This window comes from Bombina bombina, chromosome 1, assembly GCF_027579735.1.
Source record: "Bombina bombina isolate aBomBom1 chromosome 1, aBomBom1.pri, whole genome shotgun sequence".
Classification (NCBI taxonomy): Eukaryota; Metazoa; Chordata; class Amphibia; order Anura; family Bombinatoridae; genus Bombina; species Bombina bombina.
In genome coordinates, this window is record NC_069499.1 from 336052708 (window position 1) to 336079468 (window position 26761).

Here is a 26761-nt window from a genome sequence, read left to right on the forward strand (position 1 = left end):
TTTTCTCTTGTTAAGTGTATCCAGTCCACGGATCATCCATTACTTGTGGGATACCAATACCAAAGCTAAAGTACACGGATGATGGGAGGGACAAGGCAGGAACTTAAACGGAAGGAACCACTGCCTGTAGCACCTTTCTCCCAAAAACAGCCTCCGAAGAAGCAAAAGTATCAAATTTGGAAAATTTGGAAAAAGTATGAAGCGAAGACCAAGTCGCAGCCTTGCAAATCTGTTCAACAGAGGCCTCATTTTTAAAGGCCCAGGTGGAACCCACAGCTCTAGTAGAATGAGCTGTAATCCTTTCAGGAGGCTGCTGTCCAGCAGTCTCATAGGCTAAACGGATTATACTCCTAAGCCAAAAAGAAAGAGAGGTTGCTGAGGCCTTTTGACCTCTCCTCTGTCCAGAGTAAACAACAAACAGGTTAGATGTTTGACGAAAATCTTTAGTAGCCTGTAAGTAAAACTTCAAGGCACGGACTACGTCTAGATTATGCAAAAGACGTTCCTTCTTTGAAGAAGGATTAGGACATAATGATGGAACAACAATCTCTTGATTGATATTCTTGTTAGAAACCACCTTAGGTAAAAACTCAGGTTTTGTACGCAGAACAACTTTATCTGAATGAAAGATCAGATAAGGAGAATCAGAATGTAAGGCAGATAACTCCGAGACTCTTCGAGCAGAGGAAATAGCCATCAGAAAAAGAACTTTCCATGATAGAAGTTTGATATCAATAGAATGAAGGGGTTCAAACGGAACCCCTTGAAGAACTTTAAGAACCAAGTTTAAGCTCCATGGAGGAGCAACAGGTTTAAACACAGGCTTAATTCTAACTAAAGCCTGACAAAATGCCTGAACGTCTGGAACTTCTGCCAGACGCTTGTGTAAAAGAATAGACAGAGCAGAAATCTGTCCCTTTAAAGAACTAGCTGATAATCCTTTGTCCAAACCCTCTTGGAGGAAGGACAATATCCTAGGAATCCTAACCCTACTCCATGAGTAATTCTTGGATTCACACCAATGAAGATATTTACGCCATATCTTGTGGTAAATTTTCCTGGTGACAGGCTTTCGTGCCTGTATTAAGGTGTCAATTACTGACTCGGAGAAGCCACGCTTTGATAGGATCAAGCGTTCAATCTCCATGCAGTCAGTCTCAGAGAAAGTAGATTTGGATGATTGAAAGGACCTTGTATTAGAAGGTCTTGTCTCAGAGGCAGAGTCCATGGTGGAGAGGATGACATGTCCACTAGGTCTGCATACCAGGTCCTGCGTGGCCACGCAGGCGCTATCAATATCACCGATGCTCTCTCCTGTTTGATTTTGGCAATCAGCCGAGGGAGCAGAGGAAACGGTGGAAACACATAAGCCAGGTTGAAGAACCAAGGCGCTGCTAGAGCATCTATCAGTGCCGCTTCTGGGTCCCTGGACCTGGATCCGTAACAAGGAAGCTTGGCGTTCTGGCGAGACGCCATGAGATCCAATTCTGGTTTGCTCCAACGGAGAACCAATTGAGCAAACACCTCCGGATGGAGTTCCCACTCCCCCGGATGAAAAGTCTGACGACTTAGAAAATCCGCCTCCCAGTTCTCTACACCTGGGATATGGATCGCTGACAGGTGGCAAGAGTGAGTCTCTGCCCAGCAAATTATCTTGGAGACTTCTGACATCGCTAGGGAACTCCTGGTTCCCCCTTGATGGTTGATGTAAGCCACAGTCGTGATGTTGTCCGACTGAAATCTGATGAACCTCAGTGTTGCTAACTGAGGCCAAGCTAGAAGAGCATTGAATATTGCTCTTATCTCCAGAATATTTATTGGGAGGAGTTTCTCCTCCTGAGTCCATGAACCCTGAGCCTTCAGGGAGTTCCAGACTGCACCCCAACCTAGAAGGCTGGCATCTGTTGTTACAATTGTCCAATCTGGTCTGCGAAAGGTCATACCCTTGGACAGATGGACCCGAGATAACCACCAGAGAAGAGAATCTCTGGTTTCCTGATCCAGATTTAGTAGAGGGGACAAATCTGTGTAATCCCCATTCCACTGACTGAGCATGCATAATTGCAGCGGTCTGAGATGCAGGCGCGCAAATGGCACTATGTCCATCGCCGCTACCATTAAGCCGTTTACTTCCATGCACTGAGCCACCGTGGGGCGCGGAATGGAGTGAAGAACGCGGCAAGCATTTAGAAGTTTTGATAACCTGGACTCCGTCAGGTAAATTTTCATTTCTACAGAATCTATTAGAGTCCCTAGGAAGGAAACCCTTGTGAGAGGATATAGAGAACTCTTTTCTTCGTTCACTTTCCACCCATGCGACCTCAGGAATGCCAGAACTATCTCTGTATGAGATTTGGCAATTTGAAAGCTTGACGCCTGTATCAGGATGTCGTCCAGGTAAGGAGCCACCGCTATGCCTTGCGGTCTTAGGACCGCCAGAAGTAAGCCCAGAACCTTTGCAAAAATTCTTGGGGCTGTAGCCAACCCGAATGGAAGAGCTACAAATTGGTAATGTCTGTCTAGAAAGGAAAACCTCAGGAACTGATGATGATTCTTGTGAATCGGAATGTGAAGGTAGGCAATCCTTTAAGTCCACTGTGGTCATGTACTGACCCTCTTGGGTAAAATGGTTCGAATAGTTTCCATCTTGAATGATGGAACTCTGAGGAATTTGTTTAGGATCTTTAAATCCAAAATTGGTCTGAAGGTTCCCTCTTTTTTGGGAACAACAAACAGATTTGAATAAAACCCCTGTCCTTGTTCCATCCACGGAACTAGATGGATCACTCCCATTACAAGGAGATCTTGTACGCAACTGAGGAATGCCTCTTTCTTTATCTGGTTTGCAGATAATCTTGAAAGGTGAAATCTCCCTTGTGGAGGAGAAGCTTTGAAGTCCAGAAGATATCCCTGAGATATGATCTCCAACGCCCAGGGATCCTGAACATCTCTTGCCCACGCCTGGGCGAAGAGAGAGAGTCTGCCCCCTACTAGATCCGTTGTCGGATAGGGGGCCGCTCCTTCATGCTGTCTTAGAGGCAGCAGCAGGCTTTCTGGCCTGCTTGCCCTTGTTCCAGGACTGGTTAGGTTTCCAGGCCTGCTTGGATTGAGCAAAATTTCCCTCTTGTTTTGAAGCAGAGGAAGTTGATGCTGCACCTGCCTTGACATTTCGAAAGGCACGAAAATTAGATTGTTTGGCCTTTGATTTGGCCCTGTCCTGAGGAAGGGTATGACCCTTACCTCCAGTAATGTCAGCAATAATTTCTTTCAAACCAGGCCCTAATAAGGTCTGCCCCTTGAAAGGAATGTTGAGTAATTTAGACTTTGAAGTCACATCAGCTGACCAGGATTTGAGCCATATCGCCCTACGCGCCTGGATGGCGAATCCGGAATTCTTAGCCGTTAGTTTAGTCAAATGAACAATGGCATCAGAAACAAATGAGTTAGCTAGCTTAAGAGTTCTAAGCTTGTCAACAATTTCAGTCAATGGAGCTGTATGGATGGCCTCTTCCAGGGCCTCAAATCAGAATGCCGCCGCAGCAGTGACAGGCGCAATGCATGCAAGGGGCTGTAAAATAAAACCTTGTTGAATAAACATTTTCTTAAGGTAACCCTCTAATTTTTTATCCATTGGATCTGAAAAAGCACAACTGTCCTCAACCGGGATAGTGGTACGCTTTGCTAAAGTAGAAACTGCTCCCTCCACCTTAGGGACTGTCTGCCATAAGTCCCGTGTAGTGGCATCTATTGGAAACATTTTTCTAAATATAGGAGGTGGGGAAAAGGGCACACCGGGCCTATCCCACTCCTTGCTAATAATTTCTGTAAGCCTTTTAGGTATTGGAAAAACATCAGTACTCACCGGCACTGCATAGTATTTATCCAGCCTACACAATTTCTCTGGCACTGCAATTGTGTCACAGTCATTCAGAGCAGCTAATACCTCCCCAAGCAATACACGGAGGTTCTCAAGCTTAAATTTAAAATTAGAAATCTCTGAATCAGGTCTCCCCGATTCAGAGACGTCACCCACAGACTGAAGCTCTCCGTCCTCAGGTTCTGCATATTGTGACGCAGTATCAGACATGGCTCTTACAGCATCTACGCGCTCTGTATCTTGTCTAACCCCAGAGCTATCGTGCTTGCCTCTCAATTCAGGCAATCTGGATAATACCTCTGACAGTGTATTATTCATGATTGCAGCCATGTCCTGCAAAGTAATCGCTATGGGCGTCCCTGATGTACTTGGCGCCATATTAGCGTGCGTCCCTTGAGCGGGAGGCGAAGGGTCCGACACGTGGGGAGAGTTAGTCGGCATAAACTTCCCCCTCGACAGACCCCTCTGGTGACAATTCTTTTATAGATAAAGACTGATCTTTACTGTTTAAGGTGAAATCAATACATTTAGTACACATTCTCCTATGGGGCTCCACCATGGCTTTTAAACATAATGAACAAGTATCCTCTGTTTCAGACATGTTTGTACAGACTAGCAATGAGACTAGCAAGCTTGGAAAACACTTTAAAGCAAGTTAACAAGCAATATAAAAAACGTTACTGTGCCTTTAAGAGAAACAAATTTTGACAAAATTTGAAATAACAGTGAAAAAAGGCAGTTACACTAACAAAATTTTTACAGTGTATGTAACAAGTCAGCAGAGCATTGCACCCACTTGCAAATGGATGATTAACCCCTTAATACCAAAAACGGAATAATAAATGACAAAAACGTTTTTAAACACAGTCACAACAACTGCCACAGTCTACTGTGGTTGTTACCCTCCTCAAACACGACTTTTGAAGCCTTTTAAGCCCTTCAGAGATGTCCTGTATCATGCAGAAGGAAGCTGAGTGTCTCAGTCTGTAATTCTAGCTGCGCAGAAAAGCGCTAAAATAGGCCCCTCCCACTCATATTACAACAGTGGAAAGCCTCAGGAAACTGTTTCTAGGCAAAAATCAAGCCAGCCATGTGGAAAAAAACTAGGCCCCAATAAGTTTTGTCACCAAACATATATAAAAACGATTAACATGCCAGCAAACATTTTATATTACACTTTTATAAGAGTATGTATCTCTGTTAATAAGCCTGATACCAGTTGCTATCACTGCATTTAAGGCTTAACTTACATTAATCCGGTATCAGCAGCATTTTTCTAGCAAATTCCATCCCTAGAAATATGTTAACTGCACATACCTTATTGCAGGAAAACCTGTACGCCATTCCCCCTCTGAAGTTACCTCACTCCTCAGAATATGTGAGAACGGCAGTGGATCTTAGTTACTTCTGCTAAGATCATAGAAATCACAGGCAGATTCTTCTTCTAATGCTGCCTGAGATGAAACAGTACACTCTGGTACCATTTAAAAATAACAAACTTTTGATTGAAGTTAAAAAACTAACTATAATACACCACTCTCCTCTTACTACGTCCATCTTTGTTGAGAGTTGCAAGAGAATGACTGGATATGGCAGTGAGGGGAGGAGCTATATAGCAGCTCTGCTGTGGGTGATCCTCTTGCAACTTCCTGTTGGGAAGGAGAATATCCCACAAGTAATGGATGATCCGTGGACTGGATACACTTAACAAGAGATATATATATATATATATATATATAAGAGAGATAGAGAGTGTGAGAGAGTGTGAGACAGAGAGAAAAATAAAGAAAGAGAGAGAAGTATAGAGAGTGTGTGTGAGAGAGAGAGAAGTATAGAGAGTGAGAGAGAAAGTGAGAATTATAGAGTGTGTGAGAGTGAGAGAGAGAGAAGTATAGAGAGTGTGAGAGTGAGAGAGAGAGAAGTATAGAGAGTGAGAGTGAGAGAAGTATAGAGAGTGTGAGAAGTATAGAGAGTATGAGAGTGAGAGAGAGAGAAGTATAGAGAGTGTGAGAGTGAGAGAGAGAGAAGTATAGAGAGTGTGAGAGTGAGAGAGAGAGAAGTATAGAGAGTGTGAGAGTGAGATAGAGAGAAGTATAGAGAGTGTGAGAGTGAGAGAGAGAGAAGTATAGAGAGTGTGAGAGAAGTATAGAGAGTGTGAGAGAAGTATAGAGAGTATGAGAGAAGTATGAGAGTGTGAGAGAAGTATGAGAGTGTGAGAGAAGTGTGAGAGTGTGAGAGTGAGAGTTAGAGTTAGAGTGAGAGTGAGAGAGAGAAAGAGAGAGAGAATCCATACAGGCTAATCTAGAGATTTTTCAAAATCATGGGTTCCCAGACTCGTTTATCTTTTATTTTGTCCATGCAACCACAAGGACGCAACTAATGTTGTATAACCAAATACAAACATAAAGCACTGTGATCTAATACATATATAACAACATTACATAATGTGTACCACTCTTTGGATACTTACCCGTCAGCACTATGTATTGGACTACTAGTGGTAATGGGACTTGGTGCACTGAAGCCATTGGGATATCCACCATTCCTTATCAGAGTGTCCTCGCCATACACTAGGGGTAATGTGACAGGAGATGATGGGGCAACTCCTCCAGCCGCAGCTGTCCGTGCCACTGATTCCACATAACTTCTGGGTTCTAAAATATGCAGAAGGCATCAGGTGAGTACATACCCCCCAAAAAAACAGCCTATGACATACTCAAGCACAGCAATAGGCTTCTGAACAAAATAACAGAATATTTTCTTGTTATTGTTTTTTATACGATATCCCATTTTCCTTGATAAATAAACAGTACTATCAAAATGTAATTCATTGTTAAATATTTATCAATTGTAAAAAAAAAAAAAAAATGTAATTTTATTATTTATTCACATGAATTGTATTTAGCAGAGAGGCTGTTCCTGAACTGCAAAATAAACATTTACTTTATAGATATTTTGCAATGCAGGTCTTAATTTTTGACTCATAATTACATAATACAGCATTCATGTTTGAAAAAATATATTATTTATCTTAAAGGCACACTGCTGTCATTACATATAATGGAAATTATGATAATGCTTACTCTTCTTTTATCTATTTATTATGGTGGCTGACCAAAGACTTTGAGGTTGTAAACTGTTAGCTCCTCAAACAGGTTTCCATTGTATTTTCAAAGTGAAAGCCACTCTTTAAGATAACCTTATTTATGTTTTTAATGATTTTCATGAATATGCACTGTGACACTCCTCAGGTATTTTGCATGGATAATCCTCCTCCTTGTTGGTATTATATCAATCAGAAACCCCTTTTTTACATAGTTTTGTGTAAATTTCAGTTTTATATGACAGCCTTTTCTTTTTGAAAACCTAGTTTGGCCATTTAAAGGGACACTCAGGTTAAATTACATTTTCATGATTCAGATACAGCATGTAATTTTAAACAACTTTCCAATTTACTTCCATTAAAAAAAATGTGCACAGTCTTTTATATTTACAATTTTTGAGTCACCAGATTCTACTGAGCATGTGCAAGAATTCACAGACTATACGTATATGCATTTGTGATTGGCTGATTGCTATCACATGGTACAAGGGGAGTGGAAATATACATAACTTTGAAATTTGTTATAAAAAAATCTACTACTCATTTGAAGTTCAGACTAAGTGCTATTGCATTGTCTTGTTATCTTGCATTTGTTGATTATGCAAATCTAATGTGTTGACTGGTCCTTTAACACACTTTTAAAAAAAATAAAAAAAATACTGTTTCTACACTGTGTGCATGATTAAAAACAAACAAAAAACTAGTTTAATAACAAAATATATAAAATATTGTGTGTTAGGGTTAAATGAATATTAAAATATCACATGTTAGGGTTAAATGGACATTCTAATACAGACTAAGCTTGGGCTAAAACATAGCTTGTCAAGTAGCTGTTGAAAATGGCTGCCTTTTAACTCTGAGATACCCAGGGTGTCACTCTTTAGAGTCACTGATTGGTTGAGTAACCTTCATAAAATCTTTAATTAACAGGTAAGCGCATGCAACCTGTGTAAACACCAATTTAGAAGCTTGCAAGACTAGAGTTTGACACTGGCACCTTGTGTACACTATCTGTAATTCTTTATCCCAATCTGCCTTGCCTGTCTTGTTTCTATATTGTACCCCCTGCATAGTGCTGCAAAAATCTATTGGCACATTACAAATAAATATAATAATAACATGAATCTTGCAATAAAAAATTCACAGGGTATAAAATTGCTTATTAAAATACCCTGAAGCTTTACACAGCCAGCACAGTTCATACTAGTGTCCCTTTCACTTCCATGACACCTCATGAAATTCCCAAGACACTATAATAGGTTAATTCATTTCCAGTTTTCTTCTTCCACCACCTCTATTCCCACACAAACAAAGAAGCTGAGGGAAATCCTGAGATTGCTTCATGAATAGTATTGTTTCCTCAATCTGTGCATCAATAGGCAGCTTTTTATCTCAGTGGTTTAATTGTATTCCATATTCCCATCTTCCATTCAAGCACCAGTGTTTCTCTGCCAGATTGTGCCAGAAAGTGAGTTTGCCAGCCTGCCATTAGGCAATTCAATGCCACTTGGGAAAAAACTCTTTATGCATTTTCAAGTATCTTTTAAAAACAATGAAGTATCTGAGCGCCAAGTAGTATCAGTATAGTACTATAAATTAATAGTGTAAAATGGATAGTTCCTCCATTTGTTTTTGTAAAGATTTGAAGTTTTGACACTAAGGGCTGCAGGTCAGTATTTATGAAGCAGAGGTCATCAGACCACTGCTTCCTACACGCTTATCCACCTCTTAGGTGGATAATTTTAATCTCCCCGGTCTCATCCGACCAGGGAGATTGACAGCTCCTGCCTGTGTGTGATTGGCTGTGTGCGGGCAGGGGCGGGATTGCACGAGAGCGCAAAATAGTGCTTACGTGAAATCTTAAATTCTGACAGCGTATTGCTGCCTACCAGAGGCGAACTGGGGCAGACAGGGGCGCATATGTATGCCCCTGTCTGCCCCAGCTTGATAAATTGAGCCCCAAAAGAAAAAAAAAGAAAAAAATGAAGTTAAAAAAAAAAATGTATATATTGTACATACTGTATATATGGAGACAGATGACAAGCCTATTATTATATTTAGACTCCACACTAGGTTCACAGCCTACATGGTCAGTTTTTCTATTTACAGTTAATTTTATTATCTACAGTAATACTATTTATGTGTTTGTTATTATTAAAAGGGACATGAAACCCAAACTTTTCTTTCATGATTCAAACAGGGTATATGATTTTAAAAAACTTTCTAAGTTACTTATATTATCAAATTTGCTTCATTCTCTTGGTATCCTTAGTTTAAAAGCATAGGAAGGTAGGCTCAGGAGCAGCAAATCATTAGTCATTGGTCCACCCGATATGGCCAGTTAGCTCCCAGTAATGCATTCCTGCTCCTTTAAAGGGACATGGAATCCAGTTTTTTCGAATTTTAAAAAACTTTTAATTTACTTCTATGATCATATTTTCTTTGTACTCTTGTTATCTTTTGTTGAAAAGCAGGGAAGCAAGCCTAGGAGCACCATATGGCAGCAGTTTTGCAAGAATGTTATCCATTTGCAAGTGCACTAGATAGCAGCACTATTTCCAGACACCTACCTAGGTATCTCTTCAACAAAGAATATCATGGGAACAAAAGTTTGCAATTGAAGTAATTTGGAAACTTTTTTAAAATTGTATGCTCTTTCTGAATCAAAAAAGAAAAATGTTGTGTTTCATATCTCTTTAACAAAGGAAAGCAAAAGAAATAAGAACATTTAAAAATATTAAATTGGAAAGTTGTTTAACCCCTTAATGACCACAGCACTTTTCCATTTTCTGCTATTTTTACATTTATGCAGTGTTTGTGTTTAGCTGTAATTTTCTTCTTACTCATTTACTGTACCCACACATATTATATACCGTTTTTCTCGCCATTAAATGGACTTTCTAAAGATACCATTATTTTCATCATATCTTCTAATTTACTATAAAAAAAAAATATAAAATATGAGGAAAAAATGGAAAAAAACACACTTTTTCTAACTTTGACCCCCAAAATCTGTTACACATCTACAACCACCAAAAGACACCCATGCTAAATAGTTTCTAAATTTTGTCCTGAGTTTAGAAATACCCAATGTTTACATCTTCTTTGCTTTTTTTGTAAGTTATAGGGCCATAAATACAAGTAGCACTTTGCTATTTCCAAACCATGATTTTTCAAAATTAGCGCTAGTTACATTGGGACACTGATATCTTTCAGGAATCTCTGAATATCCATTGACATGTATATATTTTTTTTTAGAAGACATCCCAAAGTATTGATCTAGGCCCATTTTGGTATATTTCATGCCATTATTTCGCCGCCAAATGCGATTAAATTCAAAAAATCGTTCACTTTTTCACTAATTTTTTCACAAACTTTTGGTTTCTCACTGAAATTATTTACAAACAGCTTGTGCAATTATGGCTTAAATGGTTGTAAATTCTTCTCTGGGATCCCCTTTGTTCAGAAATAGCAGACATATATGGCTTTGGCATTGCTTTTTAGCAATTAGAAGGCTGCTAAATGCCACTGCGCACTACACGTGTATTATGCCCAGCAGTGAAGGGGTTAATTAGGGAGCATGTAGGGAGCTATTAGAGGTAATTTTAGCTTTAGTGTAGTGTAGTACACAACCCCAAGTATTGATCTAGGCCAATTTTGGTATATTTCATGCCACCATTTCACCGCCAAATGCGATCAAATTAAAAAAACGTTAAATTTTTCACAATTTTAGGTTTCTCACTGAAATCATTTACAAACAGCTTGTGCAATTATGGCACAAATGGTTGTAAATGCTTCTCTGGGATCCCCTTTGTTCAGAAATAGCAGACATATATGGCTTTGGCGTTGCTTTTTGGTAATTAGAAGGCCGCCAAATGCCGCTGCGTATCACACGTGTATTATGGCTAGCAGTGATGGGATTAATTATGTAGCTTGTAGGGAGCTTGCAGGGTTAATTTTAGCTTTAGTGTAGAGCTCAGCCTCCCACCTGAAACATCAGACCCCCTGATCCCTCCCAAACAGCTCTCTTCCCTCCCCCACCCCACAATTGTCCCCGCCATCTTAAGTACCGGCAGAAACTCTGCCAGTACTAAAATAAAAGCTATATTTGTTTTATTTTGTTTTGTTTTTCTTAGCATATTTACATATGCTACTGTGTAGGATCCCCCCTTAGCCCCCAACCTCACTGATCCCCCACCAAACAGATCTCTAACCCTCCCCCTCTGCCTTAATGGGCGCCATCTTGGGTACCCAGTTTAGTAAAAAAAAGTGTTTTTTTTTTATTTAATTGCCCTTTTCTGTAGTGTAGCTTCCCCCCCCCCCATATCAACCCCCCACCCCTTCCAGATCCCTTAGATGATTTATTTATTATCACTGCAATAACCGGAAAGCAGATGGAAGCGAGCAGGATCGCTTCCAGCTGCTTTCCAGACCAAGGATGTACGCCACACGTCCTCGGTCATTAACTGTATTTTTTTTGAGGACGTGTGGCGTACGTCCTTGGTCGTTAAGGGGTTAAAATTGTATTCTCTATCTAAATCAGAAAAAAAAAATAGGTTTCCTGTCCCTTTAAAGAACTCAACTATAGTAAAGGATTTGTATTATTTATTTTGTTTGCTTTTCCTGTAATTCAACTCTGAAACTTGTAGTGTTCCCCCTCTCCCAGAGAGGCTGCGGTGCATGATGTGGAATTAAAGGGACACTCAGGTTAAATTACATTTTCATGATTCAGATACAGCATGTCATTTTAAACAACTTTCCAATTTACTTCCATTAAAAAAAATGTGCACAGTCTTTTATATTTACAATTTTTGAGTCACCAGATCCTACTGAGCATGTGCAAGAATTCACAGACTATACGTATATGCATTTGTGATTGGCTGATTGCTATCACATGGTACAAGGGGAGTGGAAATATACATAACTTTGAAATTTGTTATAAAAAAATCTACTACTCATTTGAAGTTCAGACTAAGTGCTATTGCATTGTCTTGTTATCTTGCATTTGTTGATTATGCAAATCTAATGTGTTGACTGGTCCTTTAAGGTTACCAGGTGTTCAGAATTTCGCTGGACAGTAAAGTATTGTAGCAACCAGTAAAAACTTCACAGAAATTCTGGACTTAAATGTCCCCAAGAGTTAGCTAAATATAAAACGGCCTCCTGTGTCTAAATGAATTACAAACATGGAGCATAAAATAAGTGAGAGGCAGTAAAGGGTCAAAACTATTGTTTATGTTTGTAATCCACAGTCAAAGAGGAAAAAGTACTGATCTGTATGTTACCGGCAGCTAAGGGGTAAAACAACTGTTCAGTTGTAAAAAAATTAACATTGCGGGATTAAAAACAGAAACTAAGGTAGACCTTTTGGGGGAGCATTCTGGACCCCTCCTTGTTTATATCTTTCCTTAAAGGGACAGTAAACAGCTTGAGATTTTTATATAACATGTTTATTTATGTGCAATGAAACTACTTTCCAACACATATTCATTATTTATTTTGTCCTCTTTTCATGTAATTTAGCTTTGTAAATTGAGCTACTTCTAATATTCAGAACTTGAAATGCCCCCTGCTTTCCTTTCAAGGCTAACTTGACTACATATCTGCCCCTAATTGGCTTTATCTGATAACAACTGCAAATAAATGCATTTTATACTAACTTAATGACTGTGGCTACTGACTAAAGCCCAAGTTGGCTCATCCAAATAAGGCATGTGCTGGGTGGAGTTTGGCTATTGATAAATAATTTCAGAAAAAAGGATTTTAATTTGTTTTAAAAACATGAAACCTATTTTTTTTCTTTTGTGATTCAGATAGAACATACAATTTAAAATAACTTTTCAGTTTACTTTTACTATCAAATTGGATTCATTCTCTTGTTATCCTTTGTTGAAAGAGCAACAATGCATTACTGGGAGCAAGTGAAACACATCTGGTGAGCCAAATACCTTAAGTATGCTTTTCAACAAAGAATACCAAGAGAATAACGCAAATTACATAATAGAAGCTAATTGGAAAATTGTTTAAAATTGCATGCTTCTATCTGAATAATGAAAGCATTTTTTTTACTTTACAGTCCCTTTAATGCTTGGCTAATATGTTATTATTTAGCACCACAACAGAAATGTGTTGTAATTATAAGGTGTTTACTGTCCCTTTAATTGACCGCCACAAAGAAGATACCAAAATCCGAGAGCCTTTACAAGAGGTGTGTCCCCGGCATACAAAACGCTGCATTTTTTCCTAAAAAAGCGACAGTATTAAATGCTTTGAAGACATTTACTTCAAATGATAATCTTTTGCAATGTAGTGAATAATTTCTGATGCAGAAATAAAAAAATAAAAAATACTTTAATGCCCATTAAAGGGACATGATGATAGAGGGAGAATACCGTTTTTAAAAAGTTTCTAATTTACTAAATCAAATTCACTTTGTTCCCATGGTCTTCTTTATTCCTAGGTAGGAGTCTGGAGCACTAAATGGCAGGAAATAGTGCTGCCTTCTAGTGCTCTTGCAAATGGATAACATTCTTGCAAAACTGCTGCCATATAGTGCTCCGGACACTTGCTCGCTCCTGAGCTAATGTCTCTGCTTTTCAGCAAAAGAGATCAATAGAACAAAGCAACTTTGATAATAGCAGTAAATTAGAAAGTTGTTTAAAATTGCATGCTCTGTCTGACTCATGAAAGAACTATTTGGGGATTCATGTCAGTCTACTCCAAAAATGTTATTGTTTAAAAGATAGATAATCCCTTTATTACCCATTCCCTAGTTTTGCATAACCAACACTGTTATATTAATGTACTTTTTACCTCTGTGATTACCTTGTATCTAAGCATCTTCTGACAAACCCCTGATCACATGACATTTTATTTATTATCTATTGACTTGCATTTTAGCCAATTAGTGCTGTGTCATGCACAACTCCACGGGCGTGAGCACAATGTTATCTACATGGTACACATGAACTAGCAGTCTTTTGTTGTGAAAAGCTAATAAAAAAAAGCATGTGATAAGAGGCTATCTTTAGTGGCTTAGAAACGTACAGATATTTAGAGGTTTAAATATTATAAAGTATATTAATATAACAATGTTGGTTGTGCAAAGCTGGGGAATGGGTAGTAAAGGCTATCTCTCTTTTTAAACAATAACAATTTTGGTGAATACTGTCCCTTTAAGTACATTCCCTTTTTGGCAACCATGTGATTGATAGCTTATTTGCATTTTTTTAAAAGAGACATTCAAGTCTTAACCCTTTCATGGGTTCATTGTCTACATCGAAACAACTACCCATTGCCCCTAAAGGGGCATTTGTATGGGCATTGCCCTTAAAAGGGCATTAATTTATTTTATACTGCCCTTAAAAGGGCATTCAGCTCTTTTTTAAATTGCCCAATGAACCCTAATCTAAAAAAAAACAAACCAAAAGAAAAAAAACACCATCATCTTCATCCACAGCGAAGGCGGCATGGAGCGGAGGTCTGAAGCGGTCTTTCCAGATGTGGTGATCCTCGGCGGTGGTCATCTGTGGCTGTTTCGGCGGTCTTTGGCAGCATGGAGGCTCCTCTTCATCCGATGTCCGTAGTATACTGAATATTAAATGCAAGGTACCGCAATCAATTTGGGGTACCTTGCATTCCTATTGGCTGAATTTTTCAAAATTTTCGAATTGATTGCGGTACCTTGCATTCAATATTCAGTATACAATGGACATCGGATGAAGAGGAGCCTCCATGCCGCCAAGGAGGCCACCGCCGCCGCCAAGGACCGTCACATCTGGGAAGACCGCTCCGGACCTCCACTCCATGCCGCCTTAGCTGTGCATAAAGATGATGGACCTGCCTGGAAGAAGTCCTTCTCCGCCAGACTTCTGAGTACCTATTTGGGGCTTTAGTGTTAGTTAGTTTTTTAAATTTTGGGGGGGGGGGGGGTTTAGATTAGGGTTCATTGGTCAATTTCAAAAAGAGCTGAATGCCCTTTGAAGGGCAGTGAAATAGAGCTGCATGCCCTTTTAAGTGCAATGCCCATACAAATGCCCCTTTAGGGTCAATGGGTAGTTTAGGTTTATTAGTGTTATTTTTTTTTATTTTGGGGGGTTTGGTGGGTGGGGGGGTTTTACTGTTAGGGGGGACTTTATGTTTAATGTAAAAGAGCTGATTTCTTTAGGGCAATGCCCTACAAAATGCCCTTTTAAGGGTTATTGGTAGTTTAGCATTAGATTAGGGGGTGTTTTTATTTTGGGGGGTATTTTTTATTTTTATAGGGGTATTAGTTTAGGTTTATTTTATTATTTTGGATAGCTTTGTTTATTTTTTTTCTGTATTTTTACTTTTTTATTTTTTATAGCTTGGAGGGGTTGCATTTTTAACACGTAGACTGACCTCTGGGCAGGCTTATCAACTAGTATATAATATTGTTAAAATCATTCTTGCAAAACTGCTGTCATATAGTCCTTCAGACACCTAATTACCTGCTTTTCAACCAAGGATGCCAAGAAAACAAGGAACATTTGATAGACGTAAATTGAAACATTTTTGAAAATAGCACTATTTTAATTATAAATTAACATTTTTTTTGGTCTTTTTGGTCTTACGTGCCTTTAAACATAGCAGGAGGGAATTTATTTAATAAATAAAATGCTGTAACACAATAGGAGTGTATAGTAAAAAGGCTACTATATGTATTTCATTCTAAGATTTGAGTACCAATCCTCCAAGACTGGTACCAGGTCAGTGTAAAGAATCCATTGCCAATTCTATAGTAAAATACTAACAGAAACCTCTTTTTAAACACAAATCCTATGCAAACTAATTGCTATTCACAGCCAGAAGCACTGAGGGGCATCTGATGTTACAACTGAATGCTACATTTTTTTGTATAGGCCAAGAGCACAGAGGACTGAGGATTATGGGAGTACTGACTCTGATTGGCTGGGGTTAAATGCTTTAGGAATATTTTAGACTTTCTTGTGCAGATTGTAAAAAGTCACAGTCAGCTACACATGCATTATTGAATAGGATGCGCACACAGCAACCTTACATAGCATTACATCATAGGCTGTAATTACAGGCACTGCAGGGCTAAATACTTTTATAGTTTAAAAAATTGACATTGTACCTTTTAAATTAAATTAATTAATTTAGTTTATTAGGTTATACACAGTTTCCTTCCTATTGTAATAATGATTCCTCATTATGCAAACTTGAGAAAAGTGTCCATATAGTGTCCCCATCCGACAAGGTGAATTCATAGCTATAAGAACCTTGTTTAAAGGCATAGGAAAGTAAAAATTAAACTTGCATGATTCAGATGGAGCACGTAATTTTAAGACACTTTTAAATTAATTTCTATTTGCAAATGTGCTTTGTTCTCTTGGTGACCCTTGTCGAAGAAGAATATGCACATATCCTACACTAGTGGGAGCTAGTTTCTAATATATGCCTGCACACATTTGTCTGTTGTGATTGGCTAACTATGGGCAAGATTACATATGCGGCGCAGGCTTCAGCGTAACTGCTGAAACCCGTGTCGCCCGTAATTTCCCCTCGCACATCGGGAAATCACATATACGGCGCCAGCAGTTCAAAAAGTACCGTAAGTCGGTGTCCAGAAATGTGCGTAAATACAAATTTCTGGAGTCACCAGTGACTTACGGCACATTAGAAACTGACGGCGCCTAAGAAAAAAAAAGTTAAATCTCCCGTAAAAGTCTAACCCATCTCCCAAAAATAAACCCGACACGTAAAAACCCTATATCTGCCATCACCCCCACATCGGAACTAATAATAAATGTATTAACCCCTAAATCCGCCATTCACCCACATCATGATCTACCTAATAAATGTATTAACCCCTAATCCGCCATTCACCCACATCACAAACTACCTAACAAATGTATAAACCCCTAATCCGCCATTCACCCACATCGCAATCTACCTAATAAATGTATTAACCCCTAATCCGCCAACCCCCCACAACGCAAAGTACCTATTAAAACTATTAACCCCTAATCCGCCAAACCCACATCCCAACAAATCTAATAAATCTATTAACCCCTATTCTGCCAAACCCCCACAACACAATAATCCTAATAAATCTATTAACCCCTAATCAGCCAAACCCCCACAATGCAAATTACTAATTAAATTACTAAACCCCCTAACCTAACACCCCTTAAATTACCCCAATTAACTAAATTAAAAATACTAAGTTACAATTAAAATAAAAAAGCTAACATTACTTAAAAATAAAAAAAAATAAAACTTAAATTAATCTAAGATTACAAAAAATAAAAAGTCTAACATTACATAAAATAATAAACCAAATTATCAAAAATAAAAACCTAATCCCAATGAAAATAAAAAATCCCCACAAAATAAAAACACCCCCTAATCTAATTACTAAACTACCAATAGCCCTTTAAAGGGCCTTTGTAGGACATTGCCCTAAGTTAAACAGCTTTTTTACCTTAAAAAATTCTATATCCCCCCTCTAACAGTAAAACCCCCACCCACCAAACCCCCCAGAATAAAAAAACACAAAAAAATCCTAAACTACCCATTGCCCCTAAAGGGGCATTTGTATGGGCATTGCCCTTAAAAGGGCATTTAGTTATTTTACTGCCCTTTAAAGGGCATTCAGCTCTTTTAAGGGTGCCCAATAAAACGCTAATCTAAAAAAACAAACCCCCAAAAAATTTAAAAAAAAGCCTAAATCTAACCCCGAAGTCCGGTGTAGAAGGTCATGTTCCAGGCGGTGAAGTCTTCTTCCAAGCAGCCGATATCGTCTTCCAAGTGGGGACCTCTTCCTTCTTCATCCAGGACCAAATCGGCATGGAGCGGAGATGAGCGCAGACTTTATGAGAGCTACTGAAATCCAATAGGATTTCAGTAGCTCTCATCCTATTGGCTGATTTGAATTTGAAGAATCAAATCAGCCAATAGGAATGCAAGGGATGCCATATTTAAACGCGTACCTTGAATTCACTATTCAGTGAACAGTGGCAATCGTACAAAGGGGATCCTCCACGCTCCATGGCTTCGCGGTCGCCGGTCCTGCTCCGTGCTCATCTCCGCTCCGCGCAGACTTGCTCCTGGATAAAGAAGGAAGAGGTCCCCGCTTGGAAGAAGATGTCGGCCACTTGGAAGAAGACTTCCCCACCTGGAACAGGACCTTCTCCGCCGGACTTCAGGAACGGTGAGTACCTATTTGGGGGTTATACGTGGGCTTTTTTTGGGGGGGGGGTCTGTTTTTTTTTTTTAAGATTAGGGATTTATTGGGCACTCGTAAAAGAGTTGAATGCCCTTTTAAGGCCAGTAATAGAGCTGAATGCCCTTTTAAGGGCAATGCCCATACAAATACCCCTTTAGGGGCAATGGGTAGTTTAGGATTTTTTAGTGTTAGGTTTATTTATTTTTGGGGGTTTGGTGGGGGGGGGTTACTGTCATAGGGGGATTTAGGATTTTTTTAAGGTAAAAAAGCTGTTTAACTTAGAGCAATGCCCTACAAAAGGCCCTTTTAAGGGCTATTGGTAGTTTAGTATTAAATTAAGGGGTGTTTTATTTTGGGGGGAATTTTTTATTTTCATAGGGATTAGGTTTAATTTTTTTATTTTTGATAATTTGGTTTATTATTTTATGTAATGTTAGACTTTTTTATTTTTGTAATCTTAGATTAATTTCATTTATTTTTTTAAGTAATGTTAGCTTTTTTATTTTAATTGTAACTTAGTATTTTTTAATTTAGGTAATTAGGGCAATTTAGAAGGTGTTAGGTTAGGGGGCTTAGTAATTTAATTAGTTATTTGTGTTATGGGGGTTTGGTGGATTGGGGTTAATAGATTTATTAAGATTATTGCGTTGTGTGGGTTTGGCGGATTAGGGGTTAATAGTTGTATTGGGTTTATTGCATTGTGGGTTAATGGTGAATTATGGGTTAATAGTTTTATTAGGTTTATTGCGATGCGGGTTAATGGCAGATTAGGGGTTAATACATTTATTAGGTTTATTGTGATGTGGGTTAATAGCGGATTAGGGGTTAATACATTTATTAGGTTTATTGCGATGTGGGTTAATGGTGGATTAGGGGTTAATATATTTTATTAGTTATTGCGGTTGGCTGTTGACAGGTAGATAGATATTGCGTATGCGTTAGGTGTTAATATTTTCAGGCAGTTACGGGAGTTACGGTGCTCACATTTTCAGTGTAAGGCTTGCTGCACCTGCCTATGTGTGGCGAGGTGAAAATGGAGTAAAATTTCTCAATTTTTGCCTTGCGCTGAATATGTGATACCGATTTGCGACGTGGTTCTATGTTAGCTTATGGGAGTAAAAATTGCGGGCAACGGGTGAAATATACACACCGTGTTTATATGCGGTGCCATATATGTGATACCAAAACCGCGTAAAAACCGGCATTGCCAGCTTTTGCAGGCGACGCCGCATATGTAATCTTGCCCCTGATGTATTCAGCTAGCTGCCAGTAGTGCAATGATGTTCCTTCAGCAAAAGATAACAAGAGAATGAAGCAAATGTGCTTATAGAAGTAACTTGGAAAGTTGTTTACAATTGTATGTATCCGAAATCATGAAAGAAAAGTTTGAGGTTTCCTGTCCCTTTAAGAAAAATTTCTCTCTACGCATTAAAAACTTTGATAAGGTACTACCTGCAAAATTGTATTTGTATATTATTAAATGGAAATAAATCTGCATTTTAAAGTACATTGTTGCCAATATTTGCTTCAAATCAGAATACCTATTGGACATTGCAAGTGTCTGCAAATGTGATGATGAGAGTAAGTGCCAATTAACAGTAAAATGAATGTTCTAGAGGCTTAGAGATATATTTAAATAAACATAGTTGTACTGTAGCCACTGAACATTGAGGCCTAACCAGCAGTCTCTAAAAGTGCCACTACCAAAAATAAAGGCTGTGTTGCAGATCAGTGTTGTAGAGAAAGCAAATTCCCATATACTATAACATTGTGCAGAGCTCATATTTGATATAACACAGGCACCTCACATACTGGTTGTAGTTACTTATGATTCTGTATGTTAGAGACATTTTTGGCATTGCTTACAACACAACTCCTGTTTTATTTCTCAACTTTTTTCCACTTCCCTTCATCATACATTACAGCATCTCCATTCCAGTGACTTATAGGGAAGGCTGTGCACTGTATCCTCAGTATGCACGAACCATGCTTATAAGGCAACATTCTCTGGGAGTGACGTGAACCAACATGTTCTTAGACAGACTTTGTCTTCCTCCCAGCTTGTAAAGATCCCGTTTCATTGGACAATGCGCCTGTGCCAGGTATAAACACATTCATCACAGTTTGTCTAGTGTTTATGTCATTCATTTAAAAAGTAGCAGCTTTTGCATATGCTGCCCATATTTGGAAGTTCAATACCTGCTTGTGTTTTCTGCCATGGAATCTTCCCTATGGTATGAACTAAAACAATTTCTGCACAGCAAAGATATAACATTTATTTATTTAAATATTTTAATGTTCATATAATTATATAGGGCTAGATTACAAGTGTAGGTTTTAATTTATCGCACGCCCGCTAACTGGCGCAATAAATAACCAGCCATTACAAGTGGCTGGTTATTGCTACTGCAAGCTCACGGTAGCAATTAGCGCTTATAAAATTAACAAGAGATCAGATCTCAGGTTAATTTTATAAATGTCTCCCAAATGCCCCCAAACTTAAGTGTAATATATTTTATTAAAAAGTAAAGAAAGTAGCATCTTTATTTTTTAATAAAATAACTGCAAAAAGCAGTTATATGGAGCTAAAGTTGGTGTGTGGGGGGTGTTAGAAAAAAAACAGCACTTAAAGTGTATTTACATTGTGGTCTGTATTTTCCCTGTAAATATAATGTATATGCTTATATAAATATATATTTATGTGTTAGTATGTGTATATACACATATATACATATATATTTACAATTTGCTGCCATTGCTGCAAGACTTACTCCCTTCTCTACGCTAGGTTCTCATGCCGTGTCATTAGTGCACTGCTTCCCGGCAAAGCGAACGCGAGCTCACAACTTGTAATACCAGCGCACATTTGCGTTCACTGGTATTACTAAGTGGAGGGCGAATATTGCATTTGTGAAAGCGATATTTAGCGCCCCACTGGTAATCTGGCTCATAATAATTAAAATAATGACAGTCTTTAACAGTGATGGCCAACTTCATAATGCATGGGGCCTACAAATCAATATTTTGAAAGCCTTAACCTTACCGGCTCCAGAGAGAAAAAGAACTACTTCCTTTTTCATGGCTGAAGTAAGGATATTGTGTAGCTACATACACAACTTTACGAGCCATATAACAAATTTACATGTACATAGATAACAAATTATAAAGTTAGTAGCCAGGAACTCAATATTTTGAACCATGCCTATGCAATTTGTAAGACCCTTCTATAACATATGCCTGTACCTGTGAGAATATTAATATCCCAGCACTGTGCACATTGTACAGATGGTCCTGTATAGCAGCAGACAGGCATTGACCACTTATATGAAGATCACCAGAGCTATCCTGCCTCACTTGGCAGACACTAGGGACTGTTCCAGCTCTGTAACCTTGCTAGTCTGAAAAATCAAGTGGACGCTCCCAGTAAAAAGCTGACCAGACACCAGCTGACAGACCCTCTTTTCCCACCTTCATGCTGGCCATCCTGGAAAGGGCAAAGAACAAGTGAACTATCACTTACTGTCATTCTGTTACTGGGAATGTAAAATGTGGCATGCAACAGCAACCCCTGCTGGATTGGAGAGAAACTGCAGCTGATTTTGGGGAGTGAGAAGTTGGTTCTCATCATTTACACACCGGGACAAGGGACATGAAATCCATTCAGGCAAATTCAGGACAATCCAGAACAGCAAAGCTATATTGCGCGTCCAAAAAAGTCCCTTTAAACAAATCATGGAAAGTCTTAAAGGGATACTAAACCCAATTTTTTTCTTTAATGATTGACATAGAGCATGCAATTTTAAGCAACTTTCTAATTTACTCCTACTGTCAATTTTTCTTTGTTTCTATAGCTATCTTTATTTAAAAAGCAGGAAATTAAAGCTTAGGAGCTGGCCCATTTTAGGTTCTGAACCCTGGATAGTGCTTGTTTATTGGTGGCTACTTTTAGCAAATCAATAAGCAAGCCTAACCCAGGTTCTCAACAAAAAAATGGGACAGCTCTTAAAGGGATAGGAAAGTAAAAATTAAACTTGCCTGATTCAGATAGAGCATGTCATTTTAAGACACTTTTAAATTCACTTCTATTTTCAAATGTGCTTCGTTCTCTTAGTATCCCTTGTTAAAAAATGAATACGCACATATCATACACTAGAGGGAGCTGCTGCTAATTGGTGACTGCAAACGTTTGTCTCGCGATTGGCTAAATAGATATTTTCAGCTTCCTGTTTCTTCAGCAATGGATAACAAGAGAATAAAGAAAATTTGATAATAGAATTAAATTGGAAAGTTTTTTAAAACTTTATGTTCTATCTGAATCATAAAAGAAAATTTGAGGGTTTACTATCCCTTTAAGCTTTACATTCCTGCTTTTAAATAAAGATAGCAAGAGAGCAGAGACAAATTGATAATAGGAGTAAATGAGAAAGTTGCTTAAAATGGCATGATCTGAATCATTAAAGAAAAAAAAAATTGGGGTTAGTGTCCCTTTAAATTTGGGCCTGTCTGGTTACCTTACTTCTTAAGCATAATTTTTACATTATAATTGAAAACAGCTACTCTTGCCAGCTCAGGATGCTAACAACCTGTTTCTAATTAATATATGGGGCCTACTTACATTACTCATACACTAATTTACATAATATAGATGCAGAAAACAATATATAACTACAGTGAACATACATTACATAAACATACATAAAATATAAATTATTTCATTGAGCTGAAAAATGATGTCACATAGTTCTACACAGGACTTTGTGCATTTACTGTAAAAGTAGAATTAAATAGAAGATTACACTATGTAAAACCATCTGGTCGCCCAAATTTCTATTTCATCCTAAAATTTCCAAAGGACCATGTGATTTTTAATAAAAACAGAAATTATATGTATGCAAAAATAATATTCATACTTTTTTCCCCACTCGTGCACAATAAAATGTGCAGCTGCACACTTTATAGAAGCCTGCTATGCAGATTTCACTGTGTATTAAAATAAAGAGATTACAAATACATATGTAAAAAATATGGTCATATGTGATATTTGTCACCTGATCAACTCAGGTTCTCTGAAAGATTATTCTATTGTCTGCAGCATAAAAATAAAAAATAAACACCCAAAGTAAAGTAACAGGAAGAAACAACATTTTTCAACATAATGTCAACATGTCATGTGGCTTCCAGGAACTTAATGGCACTTGCATGTAATTGCTAACATACTGTATGCTACTTGTGGAGTAAAGTTTATTAATGTGGCATTGAGAAATAGCTTAAAATGCTCTTTAGTAAAAAGACAATGAATTGCTATTCTGTAGTGAATCTGGATTCTTAACCTGCTTCTTTATGATTCAGCACACAATGGCTGATGGATGTCAGAGGAAAAGAGTGGTCTAATTCTCATCTGAAGATGAGAACTTTAGCAAATTGTTACAGTAATGTATTGTTTGCTATTTTTTTTTTTTTTTTTAATAAGGTTGCATGGACTTTGCTAAAACATTATAGATAGTGATACTGAATAAAGAGCATTAATTTGGGTTCATAAATGGCTGCAAGTGGAACATATGCTTTTATGATAAATATAATGCACTATGTTTAGAACATTTACTTAAAAAAATGCAAACATAATTAATTTAAAAGCTATCTTAAATAGATGTTTTATTGCTAAAAGCCTGAGCATGAGATGATGTTCACTAAATTCTGCTCAGTGTTTTCACAGGTATAGAATTACTATGAGCAGTTATGAATACAGTGGGATAGGAGGATATAAACTGTTACTTTTACATTATATTGTATATTCAGAGTGTGTTGCAACACAAAGGGGTTAACATTTCATCAGTGCAATCTATTAGAAAAAGAAAATGCTGCAATGTAAGAAAATTAATTGAAAACACCAACAGGTGCTCCGGGTAAAATCATCTGTTCCACTGAGTCTCCGAATTTCTCAGGTGCGGCACTTCACTGGCTGCAAGTGCCGAGCATCCTGCATTGTGGTTTTTAGGTAGTCTTAGGAACTTCATTCATATACATTAGAGATGATTGTTCTACATGAAATTACTGCATTTTCCCAAATGTAACAATGACAACTATTTGTTTTAATGCACTCAGTTTGTTGCATGAGTTACACGTTAGAGTTACTAATACTCATTTCCATGTCCTGTTAAAGCTTTTGTCTCTGGTAAACGTATGCTTCTTTTGTAACAAAAGATCACACAGAATACAGTAATTGTATACAAATAACACCATTGATGCTCTGTCAGTCTCCTCTCAAAATAATTTGATTTTAGGTACCACAATTTGAAAAGGATACAACACATTTATTAATTATACACATTCTAGCAATTGTGGACTTGGGAACTTCCTGTCGGATGTTTACTTGCAAATTATTTATTTTATTTTATTTTTAACTATGAGGTCAGCAGACTTGCTAGGAAACTCCCAGGGGATACAATACATGCATGAAAAGCAAGCAGAGCACAGAACAAATATACAGCTTCCTACTTTATACATAAACCACTTACAGCAGATAAAGATGCACATTGGATGCTGTAAAATTGTTAGAATGTATATGAAATAAATGTGAATCACCAAAGCTAGTATAGTAAGTAATACGAGCAATGATCACTCTGTCAATCACTCAATTAGCAACTCTTGCAGAATGGCCTGTCCTTTGGTCCATCCATAATTAGTATAAAAAAGCAAACCAAATGCACTTACCTTCCATATACTCAATAATTGTTTCCCTGACTGTCTCTAATGTAGAAAGGGTGGGAGAGGAAATGAAATGGGTGAATATTGGAATAAAGAGACAAAGAAGTATAAATATAAGCACCACAGTCATAGTGATTGTTAGCCTAACAAGATTAATAGAAAAAAAGTGTGGAGTTTTGTTATTGGCTAATAACTTAAAGGACTAAGACTGATTTATAGAAAGTAAGGCTCTAATAATTATTATGCTGTAGTCAGAATTTACTAAGCTGGTGGTGTTGTGCATCTCCAAACTCCAGTCCTCTCTTAAATGTATTATGATCATTAAATTGATATGTATCTATCTTGTCAGCTGATTTTTGCACTTAGCACCTTGAAATTGCTTTAATTCACATAAAATGTTAAACTTAAAGGGACATTCCGTCAAAATTGAAATGCACATAGATGAATTACATCATTGAATAGAAACATTTGCAATATACATGTATTGATAAAGATGCTTCTAGTAAAATTTATCACTGTTTTAGTGTTAAAATGTTTCTCTGCACGTGCACATAAGGCATAGCTAAACATTATCAGAGCACTAGCATTTTAAATACTACAGCTGCTCAGAGCATCAGTGGGGCTTGTATCATGTCAGCAATTAACACATTTAGTCATTACCTGATGATACAAGCACCTTAGGCTCTCTGAGCAATGGCTGTGTTTAAAATGCTGGTGCACGGTGCATACTTAAATACACTTTTGAAACAGCTAATACATCTATATATCGCAAAAATGCTTCTATTCAAAACTGAAATGCTTCCATGTGGATTTCAATTTTCAGCACTAATTGGCTAAAATACAAGTCATTAGATAATAACTAAAGAGTCATGTGATCAGGGGCTGTCAGAAGATGCTTAGATACAAGGTAATCACAGAGGTAAAAAGTATAATATAGCTGTTGGTTATGCAAAACTGGGGGATGGGTAATAAAGGTATTAGCTATCTTTTAAAACAATAACAATTATATTGATGTTTCATCAAAGGGACATTAAACTGCTGGGTAAAGCTCGTACTCTTCATACTGGAGGCTGCCATCTTGGAGCATAGGTAGGGTTGCCACCCGTCCCTTAAAATACAGAACACTTATAAGTTACACATGCTGCAGGGTGTGCAGGGAGGAATATGAATAGTGCTGTCCAGAAACACAATACATGTTCCTCCCTGCAAACCCTGCAGCATGTGTAACTCATAAGTGTCCAGGAAAACCTGGCTGATGTGGCAACCCTAAGCATAAGTATTCATTGCTTCAGGTTAGGATGTACAATACAGGAGCTTTACATTGTTTACAGCGGCTCTCTGTTTTACTGCAGAGTGCTTTTTTGTTAAATATAATTTATGTAATGGTAAAACTGTGTAAAAAAATCCATACATGTGAAGCTAATATGCTGCATCCTATTCAGTGTGTGTATGATAAAGCTTAGGGTTGCCGTCTCGGCCATGTTTTCCTGGACACTTATGAGTTACACATGCTGCAGGGTGTGAGGGTAATGTGAATTGCACCCCTGGACAGCACACGAATAGTGATACTGGACAGAACTATTAATGTTCCTCCCTGCACACCCTGCAGCATGTATAACTCATACGTGTCCAGGAAAACATGGCTGAGGTGGCAACCCTAAGCTTTATCATACGCACACTGACCCAAAACAAATGATACAGCTGTCAAAAAGCTCATGACTGATCTGTGAGTGTGCAGCACATCTGTCACAGGGTTGAGATTACCTTAAGAGCTGGCACTTTTAAAGGGACATTAAACACTAAAACATAACTAAACAACTAGAAAAACTAATTGTATGAGGAATACAATAGAATTCACAGCAGA

At 37.9% G+C, this 26761-nt stretch overlaps 1 protein-coding gene across 4 annotated transcripts in view; it reads right to left on the bottom strand.

Annotated features, from left to right (window-relative positions):
* Positions 1 to 26761, bottom strand: part of TNS1 (tensin 1) — a 403399-nt gene that overhangs the window by 34166 nt on the left and 342472 nt on the right. For 2 of the 4 annotated variants that reach the window (XM_053698119.1, XM_053698117.1), the window contains 2 exons: positions 24904 to 24939; positions 6348 to 6531 (listed from right to left, as the gene is read on the bottom strand). In XM_053698119.1, coding sequence (XP_053554094.1) covers positions 6348 to 6531; positions 24904 to 24939 — 220 coding nt within the window. The remainder of the gene's footprint in view (positions 1 to 6347; positions 6532 to 24903; positions 24940 to 26761) is intronic. The other 2 variants (XM_053698118.1, XM_053698120.1) reach the window with 1 other exon arrangement.